Below are 21,313 nucleotides of genomic sequence, written 5' to 3'. Positions count from 1 at the left end.
CCCCTGAGCTCAGATGCTAGGAGAGGAGAAGTCAGACTCCTACATACAGAACTGTGAGCAGCCCGATGCAATATGCTAGGGCTGTTACCAGAGTGTCCCCAGAGGACTGTGGGAGCCCAGGGGAGCTCAGATCCTGTGATCCCCAAGTGCTGGGGGAGGAGAGTGGAGCTGGGGTGTGGATGAAGAAACCACAGGCAGAGGAGTTTGGGCTGGTGGGTTTGGGGGTGGGGGGTGTGAGTGAGGCTGACACACAAAGATGAGTCAGTCCTTGCCTTCGAGTTGTCAGGATCTGTGCAAGCACAGTGACCTTGGCCCAATAGTTTGGCTTTTTCTTCTCTGCCAAATGGGAGTCATCCCACCACCCCCTTCCCAGGGGAGAAGAGCAGCTCAGTGAGCTTGTGCCTGTTGAGTGCTACAGGCTTCCGAGTACAGCTAATGGAGGTAGTTTTACCACAAGTGCTTTCGCAGGGAGATGTTAAAGGCCCCGGGTGATGGGAGTGGGGAGGGGGCAGCTCTGCCAGGGGGGCGGGGGCAGGGGTCATAGCCATGCTTTGTCTTTTCTCTCTGCCCTTAGGTTTCCTTCTCTCTCATCTAGATTTCCTGCTGCTTTTCTCCCTTGTCTCTGTCTCTGTCGCTCTGTACCTCTCTGACTGGAAATTGGGTCCTTGATCTATCACTTATGAGCTAGGTCACTTTGAGCAAGTCATTCCCCTCTCTGAGCCTCAGTTTCTTCATCTGAAAAATGGAGCTGCAAATACCTCCACTGCTGCAGGCCTATTATGAGGATTAAGTGAGACGCATACATGTAAAATGTCCCATATATAGTCCCTATTATTCTGATTAATTAGTCATAGTACTACTATTACTACTTCTGATTTTGGAGTCTGTTTTTTTCTCAGCCTCTTTTTAATTCTGTCTTTCTGACTCTTCCTTTATGTTTCTCTTTCTACTTCTTCTGTTAGTCTGTCTCTCTGCTTAGATCTTTGCCTAGGCTGGGAGCACCATGAGGGCAGGGCAAGGACTGCCTCAGCCATCCGGGCCCCCAGCACTGCTAAGCCCAGGACCTGATGCGTAACATGCACCCAGGAACATGAATTGAACCCAGCTGTGTCAAACCAGTGTTGGGTGATGCTGGGGACACAGCGGTGACTGAGACAGCCCCAGCCCTGCCCTGCTGGACTCACAGTCCAGGAGAGGAAATCATTACTTGTTGAGTGAATGGATGAGCTAACTTTGAGGCGGGCTTGGAAGACTCAGCAAAAGTTGGGTGGAGGTATTTGAGGCAGAGAAAACTGCTGGAACCAAGGTTGGGAGGGCTGGAAAGAGTTTGAAGAGTTGCAGAATGATAGAGAGAAGGCTGGAGAGCTCAGCGAAAGCCTGGAAGGCTGTGGAGAGGAGCCTGAGCTTTCTCTTCAGAGCACTGTGGAGCCATGGCAGGTTCCAAGCGGGGGAGGGACAGGGGTTTTTGCTTTAGCAGGACCACTCTCATTTCCTGGCTGCCCTGGGGAGGTTAAGGGGTGGACAGAAAAGAGAGGGGCACTACTGGGGCAGCAGAAAGGGGAGAGAAGGGTCCTGGACCAGAGCAGGGTCTGGGGGAGAGGAAGGAGGGGCCACATTCTAAAAATCTGGAGGAAAATGCCCTAAGCCAGCCTGCTCTCCTTGATGCTAGAAAAGGGGCTTCAGAACTGGCCCACCACCACCAGGGGGCAGCCAAGGCTACAGGTTTGAATCTCTCAGCGGGTCCCTCGGGGGGAAGGGAAGTTTGCACCCTGATTTGGATGTGGGGGGAGGTTGGAGCTGTCTGTGGGCCCCCAGCTGAGAGCTCCTCTGGTCCTCTGCCCCCCCCCCCCATTCTGGCCTCTTGGTCCCCTGGAACCCCACCCCACCAGCAAGAGATTAAGTCAACACAGCCCCGCTGCTTCTGCCCAGGACAATATTTGCCCTCAGGATCTGGGAAGGTTGCTATGGAGACGTGCTGCGGGGGGGGGGGGGCGGGGGGCAGGCGTGGTGGGAGCAGGGGCAGGGGGAGCATCGCCCCTCCAGGAAGTGGGAGAGGGGAGCCAGGCATCATCTCTGCCTCATCTCTGCCTAATTGTGTCTTGGAGAGAGTTTATCTCCATCCCCATCAATCTGCTTTCCAAGTCTCTCTCTCTCTCTCTGGACCTCTATCTCTGATTCTCTTTCTGGATACCTGTCTCTGAGTCTCTGTCCTTTTACTCTCGCTCTCTTTGTGTCCCCATCTCTCTGTTTCTCCATATCTCTGTTTCTCTCTCGGTCTCATGTCTTTCTTTGTCTCTGTCTGTCTCTTGGATCCCATGTTTTTTGTGTTGGTCTCTCTAGGCCCCCATCTCTGGATCTCTGTCTCTGGATTCCTGTCATTTTCTGGATCCTATCTGTGTGTGTGTGTGTCTTTCTCTCTCTCTTGGAGTCTCTTTAAGGCCTGTTTCTCCTCAGTTCTGAATCTCAGGGGGCCATCTCAGCCTCCTATTTCTGGTCTCAGTCCCTATGGGCCCCCCCCCCCCATCTCTCTCTGCCTCATTTCTCCTGCACCATCTGCTGGCACTCCAGGCCCCCGCCTGCTCCCTGCAGGCTCATCTTGGCCGGGCAGCCCCATGGAGGGAGGCACAGGCCCCCCAGCTTCCTCCCAGCCACTGCATCCTGAGGTAGGGGGGACTGCCTGGTCATGGCTGGGGTGGAGGGAATTTCAGCCTGGAGACCCAGGATTAGGGTCCACGGAGAGCATGGAGAGCATGGAGAGACAGGCAGACACTGTGAGAGGAGATGGGAAAAGAGGGAAGAAAAAGGAGAAAGCTTCAAGACAGGCAAAAAGACCAACCCAGAGAATGGAGAAAGCAAGAGAAATGAAGAAGGGGCAGAATGAAACCAGGAAGGAAGAGACAGAGAAAAGACCACCCAGCCAACAAGAGAGGAAGAGGAACAAACTGAATGCAGGCTTGGAGGAAAGGAGAGACTGGGACCAAAGAGCGAGAAGGTCGTGTGGAGAAAGATGGATGACAGAGCTAAGGGCAGGGGCAGAGGGCACAGCTGCCTCTCTGCGTGAAGTTTCCAGAAGTCCTGAGAATGGGAATTGGGGAGGGCCCATGTGGCTACCCCTGTAGCCCTGCTGCCCCTTCCCCAGACCCTGGGAGACTGTAACAGCCCCCCATCACCACCAGAAGGGCTGAGATGGGCAGGGGGCCAGTCAGAGACCTAGGCATCGCCCCTCCTGTCCTCCATGCCCACCCCCATCAGTGCCCTGTTCTGCTGTGTGTTCTCCTGGAGTTGGGGGGGGGGATGAGGGAGGGACCAGGGGCTCTGAGCCCCAGCTGCCTGCTCTTCTCCACAGCTCCTGGCCTTGGTTGTCTCTCCTCAGGGCCTCATATTTCAGGCTGTCTCTCCCTCCACCCCTTCCCATCTCCATCTCTCAATTTGTATCTATTCCCTCTCTCTAGTTTTCTGTCTCGTTTGATTTATTTCTGTCTGTCTCTCTTGGTCTCTCTCATCTCTGCCTCTTCCTGTCTCCATCTGTCTCTGCTCTTTCTTGGTCCTTGGTTTCTTTTCCCGTCTCTCTCACCACCTCAGTTTGTTCCTCTCCCCTGTTTCCCCCTCCCACCCCCAGTCTCTCTCCTCCCCCCACTATCCAGCCTCTCTCCACCTTCCCATCCCTAGCAAGTGACGCCCCCCAGGCCCTCTTGGGGCCAAGGAGAGACTCCCTCTCTTCCCGAGGTACTGGGCAATCTCAGACCGCTCTCTTCTCCACTCCACGGATGAGCCTTTCCCAGGACCCAGAGGGCGCCAGGAATGTGGGGCAGAGAGCAGGGAGGCCAACTGGAAGTCAGGAAGCCAGGATCACCCCCATCCCCCATGTCACTCCCCTCCCCCAGACTGTCGCCTTCCAGCTTCTGGTGCTGGATCTCACGCCATCCCTTACTCCTTGCCCCTCCTGGGGTCTCTGGGCCTCAGTTTCTCCTCTGCAAAATGGGCAGGCTCACCTCTGTCCCATTTATCTTACAGCTCCCTGGGAAGTGTGTGGTCATGAATGTTAATAGTATGATGAATGTGCAGGAATTGGTGGTTTGCATTAAATGGGGAAGAGTGCTGAGAGCCGGGACCCAGTTTCTAAGGCTTCCTCACTCGTGTACAGATATTTCCCATATTTTAGGACAAAGATGAGCCTGCAAGTGGAGCTGGTGAGGAGGTGTGTGATTCAGTGGCGACTGTGACCGTGAGACCATGCGAGGCTGTGGGTTCGTGTGTGATTGTGGGGTGACGGTGTGTGATCCTGCGCACAACTGAGTGACTGTGTGTTACTGTGGGATGGTGGCATCTCGGTGTGTGATGTGTGTGTGATTGTATGTGTATGCGAGTGAGGCTGTGATGGAGGATTGACTGTATGACCTCAGCACTGGGTGTGACCATCTGAGGCTGACAAGCATGACAAGGTGACACCAGGAGCTTGTAAGAGTGTGTGCCTTAGTGACAGTTGGGGAACATGTGTTGTTGGGATGTAACTGTGGGCTCTGTAGGGGATTATATGAAGCGTGTGAGATGAAAGGATCCCACGACTATGTGAGGAACCAAGTAACCGTGTGCATTTATTTCATCCACAATCATTCTTTCCTCTTCTGCTCTATGCCTAAACCTCTGCCAAGTGATGCTGGGGACCCAGTGGTGATGGAGATGCCCTGTCCCTGACCCCCCGGGGCACACAGGCCTGTGGAGGGCAGACAGACGGTGTTTGTGATGTGACCTAGTGATGGTGTGATATGTGTCTGACACAGTGTCATCAGGACTGTGGGAAGCTGTGGCTGTGCTCCTGTGTGAGTGGGGGGGCCCAGGCCCCGAGCCTGTGGCTGTGTCACTATGGATGACTGCCAACCTGTGGGTGATGGCCTTTGGCTCTCTGGGTGTGACTGTGGATTGGACAACTGTAAGTGACCAGGAAGAACAGTGTGGGGGATTCTGTGCTGGGCTACCCTGTGGCTCAGCATAGGGGACTGTGTGTGATACTGCATGTGTGACTTTGTGACTGTGGCTCTGTGTACGGTGGCTGGGTGGGTGGGGCAATGTGGGAGACTGTGCACCCTGGGGTCCTCAGGATGATTGCCTCTGTGACCGCTCTCCCACGTGACCCTGAGTGGCTGTGGTCGTTGCACAGACCGGCCCCCTTCTCCAGGTCTCAGCCCCAGAGCTCCGCGCGGCCCTGGCCCCCCCCCCCCCCCCCCCCCCCGCCCTAGGCTGTCACCTCTTCCAGAGCCCAGGCGAGCAGTGGAGGCAGCAGCAGACGCAGCAGCAGCGCAGCAAGTGATCAAGAGGAGGGCTGGGGACAGGTGAGGGTTCCCCAGTCCCAGCCTGTTCCCTCTGCCCCTGTGTCCCTTCAAGTCTCTGGGTCCCTCTTTCTGTTTCTTAGACTGCTTTTGTCTCTCTGTCTCTCTGAACTCATGGTCTCTAGCCTCCTTCTCTCTGTCCCTTGGTATCTCTGTCTTCACGTCTCACAGTCTCTGTTTAGCCTCTAGAGAGCTCCGAGCCTCTCTTTCCCCCATTCTCTGAGTCTCTGTGTCTGTCTCCTAGCCCACATTTTTGTCTGTCTTTCTCTGTATTTGGTTTCTGTCTCTTGCTGTGTGTCTCACTCTGCCTGTCTCTGTGTCTCTCAGTCAATATTTCTGTCTCATGCGACTCTGACTGTGTCTTTCTGAGGCTCTGTCCAAAATCCTCCCTGCTTCCCCCTTTCCCTACATGGTGCCGGCTGTGGGGTGTTGGGAGTTAGACCGATTTCCAGGCATCTGGGCCCTTGCGGACCTAAACCCAGGGTCTGACGCCTCTCTAGTCCCTAAGGAGAGGATTGGCCCATTGACTCTGGGCTTTATCCACTGTGGGGAAAGTTTGATAAGGTCGGTTCCTATCAGCAATTTGAAAACCCTTTGGGCTGGGACAGTGGGAACTCCAAGAAACATTTCAAGCCCTCCACTCCCAGGCGGTCCCCAGGTTCCTCCGAGTCTCTAGGTCTAGACCCCGGGTGACACTGGCGCTTCCGCCCAGCGCAGCTCTAAGGCAACAGCACCCTCAGCAAACACCCCCTTTTCACCGCTGCTGCCCCGGCAACAGCCAGGGGTGGGCCCAGGAATTACGTGTTAGATCTCAGCCTCCCCTACTCCTCGCGCCTCTCCCCTGCCCCCCTCCCCAAATCATCACTCCTGGGGAGGGGTGGGTCGGGGGGGGGGGGCTGGATGCACTGCCTCCGAGTCTGCGTACCTGAATACGTTACCAGTGTGGCGCTGGGGCTGGGGGCTTGAGGGCAGAGGCTCCTGACTCTGCCCTCGGACTCCGCAGGTTGGACTGCCCCTTCGTGACCCGACCCTTCACCACCCCCATGCCCCGCGGCCCACATGACGCTGAACTGCCCACCCTGGCGGCTGCTACTGCTGCTCTCTCCGTGGGGGCCGCTGCTCCGGAGGGCGGAGGTGAGAACCTGAGAAGCCAAGGAGTTAAGGCTTGAAGGGAGGTCTGGGGATGGCTTTAAGTCTTACCCTACTGGGAAGATTATTTAAAAACCTCCCTGTTCGCCCAGATTCGAGTTTTGATTCTTTTTTTCCAGCCCCTCTTCGTTCCCCCGACAAATCTTTCTGATAATTTCTAGCCACCTTCGTCCCCTAATTTTCCTGAAGGTTTTCAGTCCCACACAGCAACTCCCCTGGTGGTTTCTAGGCATCACTCGGGACTTAGAAGAGGTTTCTAAGCCACCCAAGACTCCTGAGCAAAACACAACAGCCCCTCTGAGTTCCTCTAGTTTGCTTCTGGTCCTCCGGAACCAAGCTGCCTGGGAAGGGGGTGGGTCGGTCGGGGGGTCCTCCCTTCTCTTTTTTATAGGCAGGTTCTGAAGGACAGACGGCGGGGGAGCTGTACCAGCGCTGGGAACGTTACCGCAGGGAGTGCCAGGAGACCCTGGAGGCCATGGAGCCCCCAGCAGGTGTGACAGGGGTGGAGGACTCGGGGCATGGTACAGGCTGGGGCTGAGAAGCGTGGGCTTGAGGCAGGTCTAGGACTGATGGCCGGGACCTGAAAGGGAAGTTTGGGCTAGATGTATACTGGGTGGGAGAGGTCTGTGTGGGGCTTGATCTCAGTGGGAAGGGCCCAGACCTTAGTGCAGGTGGGCGTGACCGGATTAGTGGGAGAGGCCTGGGATGAAGCTTGAAAGGGGAAGGGTCTTGGGAAGGGTCTACACTAGGTGGGTGGGACCTAAAGTGGACGGTGAAGTGCCTCGCAGAGTGGAAAGCATCTGCAGTGGGAACTTGCTTGGTGGGAGGAGCCCAGTGTAGGGCTCAGAAGATGGGTGGGACTTTTGGGTCTGGTGGGAGGAGCTGTGGCGGAGCAGGGACTGGACCACACCAAGTGGGCGGGGCTTGGGCAGGACGTGTGTGTGGAAGGCGGAGAAGCATTGGACTCGTGATCCACCTGACATCTGGCCCCTACACCCACCCCAGGCCTCGCCTGTAACGGGTCCTTCGATATGTACGTCTGCTGGGACTACACCGCACCCAATGCCACCGCCCGTGCGTCCTGCCCGTGGTACCTGCCCTGGCACCGCCAGGGTGAGCTGCCCCGTGAACCCGGAGCCTCCCCTGACACAAATCCCCCGCAGCTCTCCTGCTCCTCTTTGTCCCCTGCTCCTCTTTGTCTGGCTGGGTGTCTCCTGTCTGTCCACCCTGGCTAAGTCACCACATAATGCTCCTTCTCTGCCTCTGTATCTCTCTGAGGACCACTGGGTTCTTATTTTCTCTCCATTTCATGAGTCTGTCCCTGCATACCTTGGTCTTCCTTGTCGGGACTAACTAGCTGTGTGGCCTAGGGTAGTTTATTTCTTTATGCCTCATTTTCCTCACTTGAAAAATGACGTTTATAATAGTACCAAGTTCATAGGCTTGTTGTGAATATTAAATTAACTAATACGTGTAAAATGCTATATAAGGGTTTATCATCATCAACAACATCACTTTGGCTCTCTCTCTCTGCCTTTGTCTCACAATTTGTCTTTCTGTCTCCATCTCTCTCTTTTTCTGTGCCTCTGATCTGCTCCCTTGTTTCCCCACAGTGGCTGCAGGCTTCGTCCTCCGCCAGTGTGGCAGTGATGGCCAATGGGGACCTTGGAGAGACCATTCTCAGTGCGAGAACCCAGAGAAGAATGGGGCTTTTCAGGTAAGAGGTGAGGGATTCAGGGTAGAGTGTCCAGGCAGAGGCAAAAAGGCAGCAGCCTCAGACCAAACCTGACACCCCTTGTACTGTTCAGGACTCTGGGTTCCAAGTGATAGAAAGTCAACTCAAATTTGCTTGAAGGAGAAAGAAAAAGGAATATATTGGCTTCTGTGATTGAAAAGTATAAGGCTGCAGCTTCAGGCACAGCTGGATCTAGGTGCTAAAATGATGTGGTTGGGAATCTCTCTCACCATATTGTGCCTCTGTTTTTTTCTGTGACGGTCTCCTCTTTTCTGCGGGTGGAAAAATGGCCCCCATTAGTACCAGGCTTACATTCCGCCAACCAAGCAACACATAGGAAGACTGAGCTTTGCTCTCAATAGCTCCAACATAATGTCCTAGGATTGACTCTCATTGGCCTGGTTTGGGTCATATACCTGCCCTGTACTAATCACTGTGTATGTGTGTTTGTATGTGTGCGTTTGTAGGGGTGGGGGAGTGTTAGATAGAATGCTTTGGCTGGTCACAGGACCAGCCCTGAAGTTGAGGGGTGGAGTCCCCCACTCAAACAAGCGTAGGTAGATCCTCAAGAGAAAATTGGGGTGCTGGTTAGGAACAAAGTGCAGATGTCTTTGTGGCCCTAGGGGAAGAGCTGAGCTGTGTTCCCCTGTTCCCCTGCCCCCCACTCAGGACCAAAGGCTGATCTTGGAACGGCTGCAGGTTGTGTATACTGTGGGCTACTCCCTGTCCTTTGCCACACTGCTGTTCGCCTTGCTCATCTTGAGTTTCTTCAGGTGGGACCCCCCACCCCTGAGCAGGGGTAGCAGAGACTGGGCTTCAGTTTTCCCAGTAAGGTGGGGGTAGTCAGGACGAGCATTCATTGGTGGTTTTGTGGGAAGGGCTGGAAGGTGGATTAAAGGGTTCTATGTGGCCAAGGACAGGCCCCTAGACTGCCTCCAAATCCCCCAGGCGGCTGCGCTGCACTCGCAACTACATCCATATCAACCTGTTCACATCTTTCATGCTGCGGGCAACAGCCATCCTCACCCGAGACCGTCTGCTTCCTCCAACTGGCCCCTATCCTGGGGATCAGGCCCCTCTCCTGTGGAATCAGGTAAGTGTCAGCCCTCTTTTTCTCAAATTGGTATTCTGCTTCCTCTGGTGGGGCCAGAAGTTTCCCAACCCACTTACTACCTTGTACACTCTCAACAGTTTATCGCTCTTGACCCTTCCAACACATTTGGAGAGGGACCCTCCCAACTCAGCCTCCCCCATCATTGCACACTCCTACCCCTTCACCACCTCTATTGGAATTTTCCATTCCCTTTCCCTCCTTATCTCACCCTTTCCCACCAGTGAGTCCCTGCTAGAGGTGAGGTGAGGCAGTGATGGGATAGGAGAAACTAACTGGTGGGGGGATTTGGTCCAGAGCAATTTGTTCCTGGGAGACAAGGTGGGAGAGACTAGAGTCTAGGGACAGAGGGGAGAAAAACTATTCAGTAGCCAGTGGGCCATACCAATTGCCAAGGGGTGAGAGGGAATCCTTTTGAGAGGTGGAGTAGTTGAGTGGAATTCTTAGAAGGAGATGGGGTGGGAGAGGCTGTATTTGGGGAGATCTGGGGAGAACTCTGATTGCAAGATGTAAGATACCAATTGCTAAAGAGGTTAGAGTGAGAGAGTTCACATAAGGGAAGAGAGTAGGGTGAGAGAAACCAGCCACATATGCCATCCTTTGGTGATATAGAGTGGGAGGGGAATATCTGTTGTCAAGAGATGACAAGAGATGGGGGTGTAGGGAGCCCTGACTGTCGTCCCCTCTGTTTGGCCGCCCCCCAGGCCCTAGCTGCCTGTCGCACAGCCCAGGTCATGACCCAGTACTGCGTGGGCGCCAACTATACGTGGCTGCTGGTGGAGGGCATTTACCTGCACAGCCTCCTGGTCCTTGTGGGAGGCTCCGAGGAGGGCCACTTCCGTTGCTACATGCTCGTCGGCTGGGGTGAGCCCCGACCCTGTCCCCTGCCCTGCCCGGCGCGCCTTCCTCCCCCAGCTACCCTGCTGGTCGACCTCAGGGGGTCTCCTCCCCTCCCTGGCTTTTGCCTCCCCATCCCGGCGGGGGAATTCCGCGGGTCTTGGGCCTGGCGGAGCCCGTGCGAGCTCTGACAGCTGCGGCGGGGTGGGGGGCGGGGGTTGGGGTCTGCACAGGGGCCCCCGCGCTTTTCGTCATTCCTTGGGTGATCGTCAGGTACCTGTACGAGAACACACAGTGAGTCGCAGGGTCTGGGGCGGGGTTGGGGCGGAGCTTGGGCGGTGGGCGTGGCTCTTTGAGGGACGTGGGCGGGGTGTGATGGAAACGCTGGGAGGTTCTAATTGCACCTAGCAGCCCTGAGGGAACGTGGGTGGGGTCCAAAGGAATCGGTCGTTCGGAAACCGGTGTTCGAGGACTACGGGAAGGGGAGGGATGAGGACTAAGCCTAAATAGTAGCAGGTGGGGCTTTAAAGAAATATAGGTGTGGCGTTAAGGAAGGTGGGCGGAGTCTGGGAGTTAAGCGCTGGATCCTCTGAGCCTAGGGTTTTCTCTTAGCTTTACTCCCCCTCCTCCAGGTGCTGGGAGAGGAACGATATCAAGGCCATTTGGTGGATCATACGAACCCCTATCCTCCTAACCATCTTGGTACGGCCGGCCCCACCTCCTCCAGGTGGTCTCAGGGATTTCCCATCTTGGGAAGCCAGGCGCTACGCTTTGTTCCCGAGACGGTTTCGGGCCTGGGTCTGTCTCACTCTCTCCCTGCAGATTAATTTTATCATCTTTATCCGTATCCTTGGTATCCTCGTGTCCAAGGTGAGGACGCGGCAGATGCGGTGCCCAGACTACCGGCTGAGGTGAAGGAGGGCATTGGGGACGGAGGGGAAGGTGGCTGGGTGCAAGATGGGGGACCCGGGGCCGTGGGAACACTGCCACCCTCTACCCCCAGGCTGGCTCGCTCCACGCTGACGCTGGTGCCCCTGCTGGGTGTCCACGAAGTGGTGTTTGCTCCCGTGACTGAGGAACAGGCCCGGGGTACCCTGCGCTTGGCCAAGCTCGGCTTTGAGATCTTCCTCAGCTCTTTCCAGGTGCCTAAGTGGGGGGGCAGGGGCTACACCCTTTGACTTGAGGTAACTCCTACTCAGAGCGGCATGAGGGCTACAATCATCCCATGGCGCAGTCACCTGACGGGTGTGAAGATGGGATTTTGTTCATTCATTCTACCCAGAATACTATGCTAGCTCTGCCCTGGGCTGGGGAAGCAGCAGGGAGAAGACAGGAGACCAGGCAGCCCTGGCAGTACTGCCTCCTGGCGGAGATGGAGGGCTTTGAGGCCAGACAGGGCTGGGGCCAAATTTGGGTTCTGTCACTTCCCAGCTCTGTGGCCTTCACCGCAGGGCCAGAGCAAGGGTGAGGCATGCGAAGTGCCCATAGTGCAAAATGTAAGGAGGTGCTCACTCTCATTTAAGGCCAATCCCGCACTTGCTTGCCCTACCCTAGCCCCCACCCTACTTTAATCTTGTTGGGCCTCAGTTTTCCCATCTCTAAAGTGGGGACAATACTAATTTCCCCTCACAAGGCTGTTCATTCATTACTTTCAGCAAAAATTTATTGAACACTTACTATGTACCAAACATGACTCCAGGCTTACTGTGGAGATACCACCAAGGACCAAATGGTCCTACCCTCTAATGGAAGAGACAGATGCTAAAGATGCTAGATAAGTAAAATATACAGAATGTAAGGTAGTGAGATGTGCCTAGAGGAGAAAAAAAAAAGTAAGAAAATAGAGGTGATGAGCAGACAAAGAAGAGTGGGATTATAGATGGGGCAATAGGGAAGGCCTTGCCAAGAAGACATTGGAACAGAGACCCAAAGAAGGTGAGGGAACAGGCCAGAAAATACTTGGGGAAAATGTTCCAGGAAGAGAAACACCAAATACAAGATCCCTGAGGTGGGAGAGATGTCATGATGGAGGGAGGCCAACATGCCTGAAGCAGGGGGAGCCAGTGGGAGCAAGGTGGGGATAGGACAGAGGTGAGGTACCAGGGCAGAACCCTAGGCCAAGCGAGGATTTTGGCTTTTCCTCTGAGTGAAGAAGCAAAGGGATATGATCAGAGTTAGATTTTAACAGGTATGTTAAGTAATAATAAGATATCTTAATAATTACTCTTAAAATAATTGTCTTGTATTAATGTGTCTATTCATTGTGAATATTTTATATTTATTTAAATTTATATGTAAATATGTATACATTTACATAAATATAAAACTAATTCTTTATCAAAGTTAATTTGTTGATAATATATAATGTTATGTAGTAAGTTATGATAGGATTGAGAAAAAGGTTTAACACCATGCACCAGGCACTACAGCCTCTTGCATATTAAAAAATCTCAATTCTCATGACCACCACTCTTACTATTCCATTTTCCAGATGAAGAAACTGAGGCACAGAGGGGTTAAGCAGCTTGCCCAAGTGGGGAAGTGGTTATCACATCCAAGCAGTCTACCTCCGGGATCACGGATTCTTAACCTCCAGCCCTGATTGCTCAGCAAACTGGCAAGGGCAATGGGACAGCAGGGAGCCAGGGAGGTGGCTCCAATAGTCTAGGACCAGGGTTGCAGCAGGCAAAGTGGTTTGGGGCCTGGAAAGGGTCTGAGCTCATTACGGGGTGCTTATAACCCTGTCCCCACTCCCGATTTAACCCCTCCTCTCCTGTGGCAGGGCTTCCTGGTCAGCATCCTCTACTGCTTCATCAACAAGGAGGTAGGAGAGCCACGGCCCTTCGCCCTCGCCCTCTGGCGGCCGCGCGGGGAACCGCGCGCTCGTCGCCGCCTCTAAGCACCGTCCCCTTGCAGGTGCAGTCGGAGATCCGCCGAGGCTGGCACCGCTGCCGCCTGCGCCACAGCCTCGGCGGCGAGGAGCCACGCCAGCCCCGCGAGCGCGCCTTCCCGACCCTGTCCTCGGGCTCTGGCCCCGGCCAGGTCGTCGCTGGCCGCGCTCTGTGCTCCAGGGCCCTCCCGGGTCCTGGGGTTGAGGCCAGCCGTGTCTTGGAAAGTTACTGCTAGGCAGCGGGATTCTTGTGTCCATTCAGTTAGCATGTATTTATTGACCGCCTGCTGTGTACCAGGCCCGGTGTGGAGGGCGCTGAGGAAATGTGGGGGCTGGGGGGGGGGGAACAGAAAACAAGATCCCTGTTGTCCTAGAGATCACAACTGAGGAAAACAGATCATGAAGACAGAAGTTGTACATATGCTGTGGGATGGCTTATGAAGAAAAGTTAGAAGGGGGCTAGTGTGGTCTGGAGCATCTCTGGGGAGGTGACATTTAAGCCATGCCTGAGATGAAGGAGACAGCATTGGGAGGAATTTATGGATAAGATTCTAGGCAGAAGAGCATCTACAAAGGCCCAGGGGCAGCAAGGAGCTTGGCCATGTCAGAGGAACAGAGAGGTGGCCTGTGTGGCTGGAATGGGATGAGTCAGACTGCACTCAAGAGTCTTCGGAGCGCCTCCTAATGGAGTGGGCTAATGTTTTAAACAGATCCCTCTCTGCCCTGTGTGGGAGCCGATTATTGGGAGCACGGGTGGCAGCTGGGAGCCCAGTGAGGAGGACACTGCAGGTGGGAGGTGGTGTTGGCTGGACCAGGGTGGTGGCCATGTTGGGGTGTGAAACGGTTGGATTCTGGGGCTATTTTAAAGGTAGAACTGAGAGGATTTGTCCATGGATCGCCTGAGGAAAATGTAGCAAGAAGAGAAATTAGGGAAAGACGTCTCAGTTTGGGATGGAGAGAGGAGAGATAGGGAGATTGGGTTCAGGGTGGGGAGACCCAAGAGTGCTCTTTGGATGTGTGAAGCTGGGAATAAGGGTCTGGAGCTCACAGGAAGGGTTAAAGAAAGAAGTGTGAGCGGCACTGGGCTCCAGAGGAGGATTCTGTGTGCAGATATAAACATGGGCAATTCAGGGCAGGCTTCAGAGCTGAGACCTACATCCAGAGAGACCAGGACCACTGCTAGCTGGAGTGTGGACACATGTCCCCACCCTTCTGGGTGGTCCCTCGGAGCTAGAATTGGGGGTGAAGCCAGCAGTCTCATTGTGCTTGGACCACTTGTATACATACAAGACCCTCACTTCTAAATCCTTCCCACAGATATACACTTAGATTCACTTAGTATCTGGGTGTTGTCAATTCTTTTCCCCAACTCCCTGGACAGTGACCACAGCTGCTGAACTCAGAGTCCCTTGAAGCATGTGGCCCTGCTGGGCCCTTCTTGTGGGTTCTGGGAAGGTGAGGGCCCCAGGGCTGGGCCCTTGTAAATAAAGCATGAGAAACAGTTGTGGTTTTTTTTGTGGGGGAGGAGGGACAGGAGAATCTTCTTGACTAGGCCATAAAATGACAGGCCTACTGTGTGGCGGGGTGCTGTGTGGCCTTGTACCCTCTGGAAAGCAGTGCCGCTCAACTTTAGTCATGTGTTGCCAAGAGAACACGGACATCATTCGGCCACCATCCTCCATGCCTAACCCCCACTGGGAATGTTCATGTGATCTTCTGATATTTAAACTATTTACAATGCGTACAATTAAAATTGTGTGTGTGACATTTTCTGAGGGCTGCTTCTCTAGAAAGGTAGTATGGGAATGATAAAGCTGCAGCAAACAGCCTGGTTCAAATCTTAGTTTGGCTACTGACTAGCTGTGTGACTTGGAGAAAATCCGCAATCTCTGTGCCTCAGTTTCACTTCTGGGAAATGGGGGAAATGATGATACGTGCATCTAGGGTTGTCCGCAATTCTGAGTTACTCTTAGGGGACAGCCTGGTGCCTGGAGCACACTTCGCCAGACTGCCTAGTGCTTGTCCTACAACCTCTGCTTTCACTTTTGCTCAGTGAAGGAAGAGGGGATTAAAAACCATTTGGGCAGTGAGGTGGTAAAGAGATGAGGAAATTCAGATTGATACTAAGCAGGATGCCCTTGGCTAGAATCTTTGCTGCCAGCCTGCAAGACAGGAAAATGAACACCTATTTCCTGGGGAGGACAGGAGGGACATAGGGCAGGGGTTTAAACCCAGGACTGTGACTCCAGGGCTTGTGGTGTCCCAGCTCCTACACAAGAACCAAATCCCCAGAGAAATCTCCTGAGGCAGTGTCCTTCCTCCCACTTTACAGCTGAGGACAGTGTGGCTCCATCTGCTCCCCAACAGTCAAGATTACTCACGAGGGCCTGGCTTCCTTGGTTTGAACTCAGTTTCATCATTTCCTGAGTGATCCTGGGCAAGTCAGTTACCCTCTCAGTTGTCTCATCTGTAAAATGGGATGGCTCTAGTATCTACCTCCCAGATGGTTGTTCTAGTCACATGTGAACCGCTCAGTAAATGTGCACCTTTATAACTTCACAGCCATCCGCCCTGCCTGTGTCAGGCCTTCTCCTGCTGCAGGGTCCTCAGCTCTGTTGCCAGTGGGCTCATGGGGTAACTCAGGATGTGCCTTCCACTGCTCAGTGTGTCTGCTATTTCATTTGATCCTGACCTCAGGCCTGCGAACTGCATCAGCCTGGCATTTGGCCCTACCTGGACAACAGACACAGGTGCAGGCAGACAGGTTAGAGAGAGACGCGAGTTGGGGAGAGCATGATGTTTGTGCATCAGAGCAAGACAGGGATCTTTCTAAATCTCCTGTAAAATAAGTAAGGCCCCCCTTCACACCTCTATCTCCCTACCTTATCAGAGAATTTCTTTCAAGGGCAATTAAGTTGTGATTTGAGGGCAGCAGAGTTCGCCGTTAAGCCACAGGCTCAGGAGCAGCATGGGTTTGAATCACAGCATCACCACTTTCTGGCTGGATACCCTTGGGAGGTGTGATCACCTCTCTATGCCTCAGTTCCCTCCTCTGGAGTTGGAGGGAATAAATAACAGTGCCTGCTCAGAGCTGTCAGTAAGTCTCAACGGCACGGAGCCTAGCGCCTGCAGGTGTACCACAAATGCTATCAGTATTGGGGTACTAACTGCTTTAACCATGGAGCTCCTCCTCTCATCAGTGAGGGCAGGTCGGGGGCTCTCCTAGGCACTGCTGTGTCCCCAGCACTGCAACACAGGGCTGGGCACAGAGGAGGCACTTGGGGGATTGCTTCTTGACTGAACAAATGGGGAAAAAGAAGACTGACTTACTGAGAGAGAAAGGTGGGGAGGAGGAAGAGAGAAAATGATGAGACGCTGGGAAAAATTAAAACAAGAGGGAGCAAAAGCTCTCTCTGCCCAACCTATTCACTTCACAGACAGGGGAAGTCACGGAGGATCCCAGGGGCGGACCCCACTCACAGCGGCCCCCCTCCCAGGCCTGCCATCTCTCTAGGCCGTGGGAACAGACAGATACCAATAGAAAAAAACAGAGGACTTTATTATTCCCATCACAAAGGGCAGGCGTTTGCAAAATGAGAGGACAAGTTCTGCCAGCAAGGAGGCGGCCCCTACTTGCCAGCGATGAGTGGGTTCCGCAGGACCACAATGACCGAGTCCCCGCGCAGGAACATCTTGGAGATGTAGCGGTCCTTGTTGACTGGCTTGGACTTCTTCTTGCCCTTGCCACTCTTGGGGACCTCGGTCCACATCTCCTTCACATTCTCCAGCACCATGTTGCAGTGCCTGGTGGGGCAAGGAGAGGCATCAGGAGTAAGGGGGGTGCCTTCTGATCGGCCCCCCTCTGCAGGGTACTGCCTTCTCCTCCCGCAGCACGGCCTGGGGAAAGAGGCAGGCCCCGGGACCAGGACAGCCAGGCTCCAATGCCACCTCTGCAAGTCCTCAGAGTGAGGCTTTGGCAAAGGACTTCACCCCTCTGTGCCTCTATTGTCTCCTCTCTAAAATGGAGACAAGCATGGTGCCTACCTCCTAGGGCTGCTGTGAAAATTAAATGAATCAATATGGCAATCTCGTCAAGTATTTAGTGCCTGGCCCAAGGCAAATATAGGCAAAAAAATGATTCTGTTTGTGCTTTTTAACTCCAAGTACTTTTGGAGGCATCAGTAAAGGAACAGCTTCTCTTTGGAGAACCAGAGGTCCCTGGGGCCTTAGGCGGTACGTGATGCTTCCCCTCCAGTCCTGCTTTGTCCTTGTCCTCAGGGTGCCGGGTGGGCACGTGTGACAACAGCATGGATCAGCTTACTCAACAAATGCATGCAATGAATACAGTAATGGATTAAACAGATTCTATCCCCACCCTCATGAGGTGTGCATTCTAGTGAGGAGAAGAACACGAAGAAAGTAAACAAAGATACCTGTAATACACTGTCAGGTGGTGGTGAGTGCTACGAAGAAAAGATTAAAGCAAGTAAAGGGACAGGAGGATATAGGGAAATATCACCAAGCATAAGAAAAAGAAAAAAACTGAAGAAGCCTGTTCCTTGCTCAGAAGTAACTTCCAGCAGATACTGCTGAGTGAAAAAGGCAAGGTAGTAAGCATGGAAAGTCATCCTCTGTAGGAAAAAAGGGGCAGGAAAAGCATCTATCCCACCACTTGCTTATGCAATACACAATCCTTGAAAGACAGCTAGTGATTGGTGGCAGTGGGGTGACCTAGGTAGACTGGGGACAAACTACATGGAAATTTTTCATTGGACTATTATTACTGTTTTTGGAATATATTACCAATTCAGAGAAAATAAGTTAAAAAAAAAAAAAAAAGAAGTAACGTGCCAATATGGGAACATTTCCAAGGTATAATGTTAAGTGAAGAAGCCAAGGTCTAAAACTGTGTGGTGTGCCATTAGTAGTGATTTAAAAATAAATAAAAAGCACCCTCCTATATCTACATGTATGATGATCTGTTCAAGTAAACCTGAGAAGTTAGCCACGATGGGGTCCCTCAGGAGGGCAAGTGGGGCAAAGGGGTTGGGGAGACGACTTGTCCTTCACTGGGTGCCTCTTGTATTTTTCGAATTTTGCATCCATTGTTCACTCAAGAAAGTAACATAATTAAGTAAATAAAGTGGTTAATTAAGAATGTCTTAGCTGACCTGTGTTGATGTCCTCAGACCACTGATTTGTGTGAAAAACAGGATGCAACAGAGTACAGAGAAGACTATCTCAAGAACAATTTTATGATACTATGACAAATCAATTATGCCTCAAAAAAGCTGCTAACTCCCACCACCAAGGAGCCCCTGAATGTATGCATGTGACTGAAACATTGCAGGAAACGTACTACGGCAATATGCTGGGTGGGGTGGCAGAGTGAAAGGCTAACATAGGGGCAGAGGAGGAAGCTAGCGGAAAAGGAGAGTCAACTTAAAAAAAAAATGTAAACACTACTGTTCTCTCCAACTTCTAGAGCAGGAAACTGATCCCAGTGGGATGAAGTGACTCACCCGAGGTCACACATTTTGGAAGTGGCAGAGCCTGTGTTCATATCCAGGGCTCCCTGCCTCCTGGTGCTCGGCCCCTTCTCTTGTCCTCACTCATTTTACTCAAGAGGAAAGTAAGGCTCAGAGCGAAAGACTTGTTCATGGTCACATCAACAGCTAGTGGTAAAAGCATTCCAGAAGCCTCACCATACCACTGTGAGGAAAGCACGGCCCAAATGCTAACTAAAGGCTGCGAGTCATATGTGTACTGAGCATTTATCACATGTTAGGTACTGAGCCAAGTGCTCTTCCAACAGAGTGTCATTTATCCCTCACAATTGTCCTAAGGAATATTACTATGATGCACATTTTGCAGATAAGGAAACTGAAGCCCAGACAGGAAAAATTACTGGCTGCTCCCTCTGGCTGAAACATTCAGACCCTAGCTTGCTCCTTCATTTTATTCAGGTCTGTCCACCATTATCTCCTCCTAGGAGGCCTCTTGTATTACCCAGCTAAGACAGGACTCGCTTCCCCGTATTCCAAAGTCTTACCTGGCTTTACTTCTCTGCATAGAATTTATAATCATTTGTCTTTACAACACATTATTTAGCAACACATTATGTGTGTTTGCTATTGGCTTCCCCACCTAAAACTACAAGCATAAGCTCCCCGAGTATAGGAACCATGTTTGTTTCGGTCACTGCTGTATCTCTGGAGGGTAAAACTGACATGGGTGGATGCTCTCATCGTGCATTAACTGTGAAAACTGATTACGAGCACTGTGTGCCAGATACTTCTAATGACTTACTATGTTTCTCATATATTAAATGATTGAATCTTTATAACTACAACGATTACTGCCACTGTACAGACGAGACAGTCACCTGCCGAAGGTCACGTGACTACTAAGGGGTAGAGCTGCTAAGAACACATGACTGGCTCCCCAAGCACATGGCCATAACCACCGTACTCCACAGCTGGAGGGACAACGAGAAACAGTCACATCTCAGGGTCTCAAAATGATCGTGCTCCAGGCTTCTGAGAAACCATGTATTCAAGCTCCTCACATGGAGCTGGGACTGCTTCTCCAGGCCCAGACGGAACATCTCCTGGGACCCTGGCACTCACCTGTCGAAGGCCTTCACCCGGCCCAGGAGCTTCTTGTTGTTGCGGCAGTTGATGAGCACTTGAGTGTTGTTCTTGACCGACTGTGTGAGCACAGAGAGTGGACCCGTGTTAAACTCCTCTTCCTCCCGCTTCTGCAGCTCCTCTGGGGTCATCTCACTCTTGGGCTTATTGAGGAGGCTCCTAAGTGGGCAAGTATGGAACCCATAGGTGAGAGGGCCTGGAAGTGGAGCTGGAGGGTGGTCATGGCCTCCTGTTCAGTCCTCTGCCTCTAAAATGTATCAGAATCTGACCACTTCTTACCATGGCCTGAACCTCCATCCTCTCCCTTCTAGAGTCTTACTGGCCTCCCTGCCTCCACCCAGGCTCCATAAGTTTGTTCTCCACAGAGGAGTCTCAGGGGTGAGACTGAGACCTCAATCATATCATCTCACTCTTCAAAACCCTCTCATGGTTCCTATCTCAGTGTAAAAAGTAAAATCGAAAGTTTTTACAATGACCTACATCTGCAGCCTTCTCTCACTGTTTTGGCCACAGTGGCCTCCTGAGTGGTCCTTGAAAATATTAGGCAAAATTTCTTTTTGTGCCTCTGCATTTGCTTTCCCCTCTGCCTGAAGACCTCCTCAGGTATCTCACTTTCTTCAGGTCTTTGCTCAAGTACGGCCTCCTTAATGTGTCCTGTCCTCCCCATTCTTTCCCCTCTGCTCTACTGCCACTCTACGGCCACTCATCACCTAACACACGATATATTTTACCTACTTATTACCATTACATTTATTGCCTGCCTCTTCCCATCCCATAATATGCAGAAGGGGATTTTTTTCCTTGGGGGAGGGGTGGGGGTAGTTCACTGTTATGTGTCTAAAGCAGCCTGATACATGATTAGTTAATAAATGATTGTTAAATGAATACGTAAGTAAAATCATACCGGTAACTCGTTAACCGTAAAAACCGCGAATTAGGTCGAAAAGCCAACCGTCTCCAGCTCAAATTATCCGAATAAGACGCTTAACTCAAATCGTTATTCCTAAGAGTCCGTACTCTCCTCTCCCAGGTTCTTTATTTGTAAAATCGCCTCCCCATAAAATTCATTTCAGTAAGATTGATTATTTGGGAAAGCTCAGCCCGTTATCTCATAAAGCTGTCCCCTCTCCCTTAGTCAGGATCCGTCAAAGGCCCCAGGCCCATTCTCAAACTCATCAGTAGAAAAGTACGCCACTTTACCCCCAAAATGACTGCTTCCGCCCCCGCTCGGTCCATCCCCTTCCACCGGTAAGTGGCCAAATTTACACCCTCAACCCCACTCCCACCACCTAAGACCAGCCCGGCCTCACATGGTGGTGGTGGCTGCCGCGCTTTCAAATCACTCCTGCCTCCTCCGCGTTGCTTCAGCTTCTGAACAGAGAGCGAGAAAGGCGGGACTTCCGCTTCCTGCGGCCCACTTCCGTGGGAGCCTGCGCAAACCCAACCAGCGGGTGGGGCGTGACCTGTTGCCATAGCGATCTCCGCCAGCCCTACACAGCTGTGGGGTAAAAGTCTTACGTAGTGGTTTGAGGTCATTCAGATTCAGGACAGTGGGACAGGTGTTCACGAGAATGGAGAGGAAATAAAGCGGGTCCGACTCAAACCATTTTGTTG

General features: G+C 52.6%; 2 protein-coding genes across 11 annotated transcripts; one reads left to right on the top strand and one right to left on the bottom strand.

The window, feature by feature from the left end:
• Positions 1-4,903: 4,903 nt before the first annotated feature.
• GIPR (gastric inhibitory polypeptide receptor) lies at positions 4,904-13,897 on the top strand. 10 transcript variants are annotated; one of them, XM_032485776.1, is made up of 14 exons: positions 4,904-4,930; positions 5,177-5,330; positions 6,331-6,461; positions 6,868-6,967; positions 7,482-7,589; positions 8,090-8,193; positions 8,881-8,984; positions 9,160-9,304; positions 10,027-10,186; positions 10,393-10,453; positions 10,792-11,070; positions 11,163-11,301; positions 12,942-12,983; positions 13,076-13,897. In XM_032485776.1, exons 3-14 carry the CDS (start codon positions 6,387-6,389, stop codon positions 13,283-13,285), a joined length of 1,527 nt encoding a protein of 508 aa, XP_032341667.1. In that variant the 5' UTR covers positions 4,904-4,930; positions 5,177-5,330; positions 6,331-6,386; the 3' UTR covers positions 13,286-13,897. The 10 variants fall into 10 exon arrangements, with proteins under 10 accessions (XP_032341667.1, XP_032341674.1, XP_032341672.1 ...); XM_032485783.1 differs by lacking the exon at positions 4,904-4,930 and having other exon boundaries at positions 5,083-5,330; positions 9,228-9,304; positions 10,433-10,453; positions 10,792-10,861; positions 11,030-11,070; XM_032485781.1 differs by lacking the exon at positions 4,904-4,930 and having other exon boundaries at positions 5,083-5,330; positions 9,228-9,304; positions 10,433-10,453; positions 10,792-10,861; positions 10,982-11,070.
• A 2,690-nt stretch (positions 13,898-16,587) lies between these two features.
• Positions 16,588-21,160, bottom strand: SNRPD2 (small nuclear ribonucleoprotein D2 polypeptide). The gene is made up of 3 exons (XM_006179419.3): positions 21,010-21,160; positions 19,679-19,858; positions 16,588-16,853 (listed from the first exon to the last, which is right to left on the bottom strand). Coding segments are annotated over exons 1-3 (357 nt in total). The 5' UTR covers positions 21,012-21,160; the 3' UTR covers positions 16,588-16,678.
• Between the last annotated feature and the right edge of the window lie 153 nt (positions 21,161-21,313).

Source organism: Camelus ferus, chromosome 9, assembly GCF_009834535.1.
Source record: "Camelus ferus isolate YT-003-E chromosome 9, BCGSAC_Cfer_1.0, whole genome shotgun sequence".
In the NCBI taxonomy this organism is placed as follows: Eukaryota; Metazoa; Chordata; class Mammalia; order Artiodactyla; family Camelidae; genus Camelus; species Camelus ferus.
This window is presented reverse-complemented; position numbering and strand designations above follow the sequence as displayed.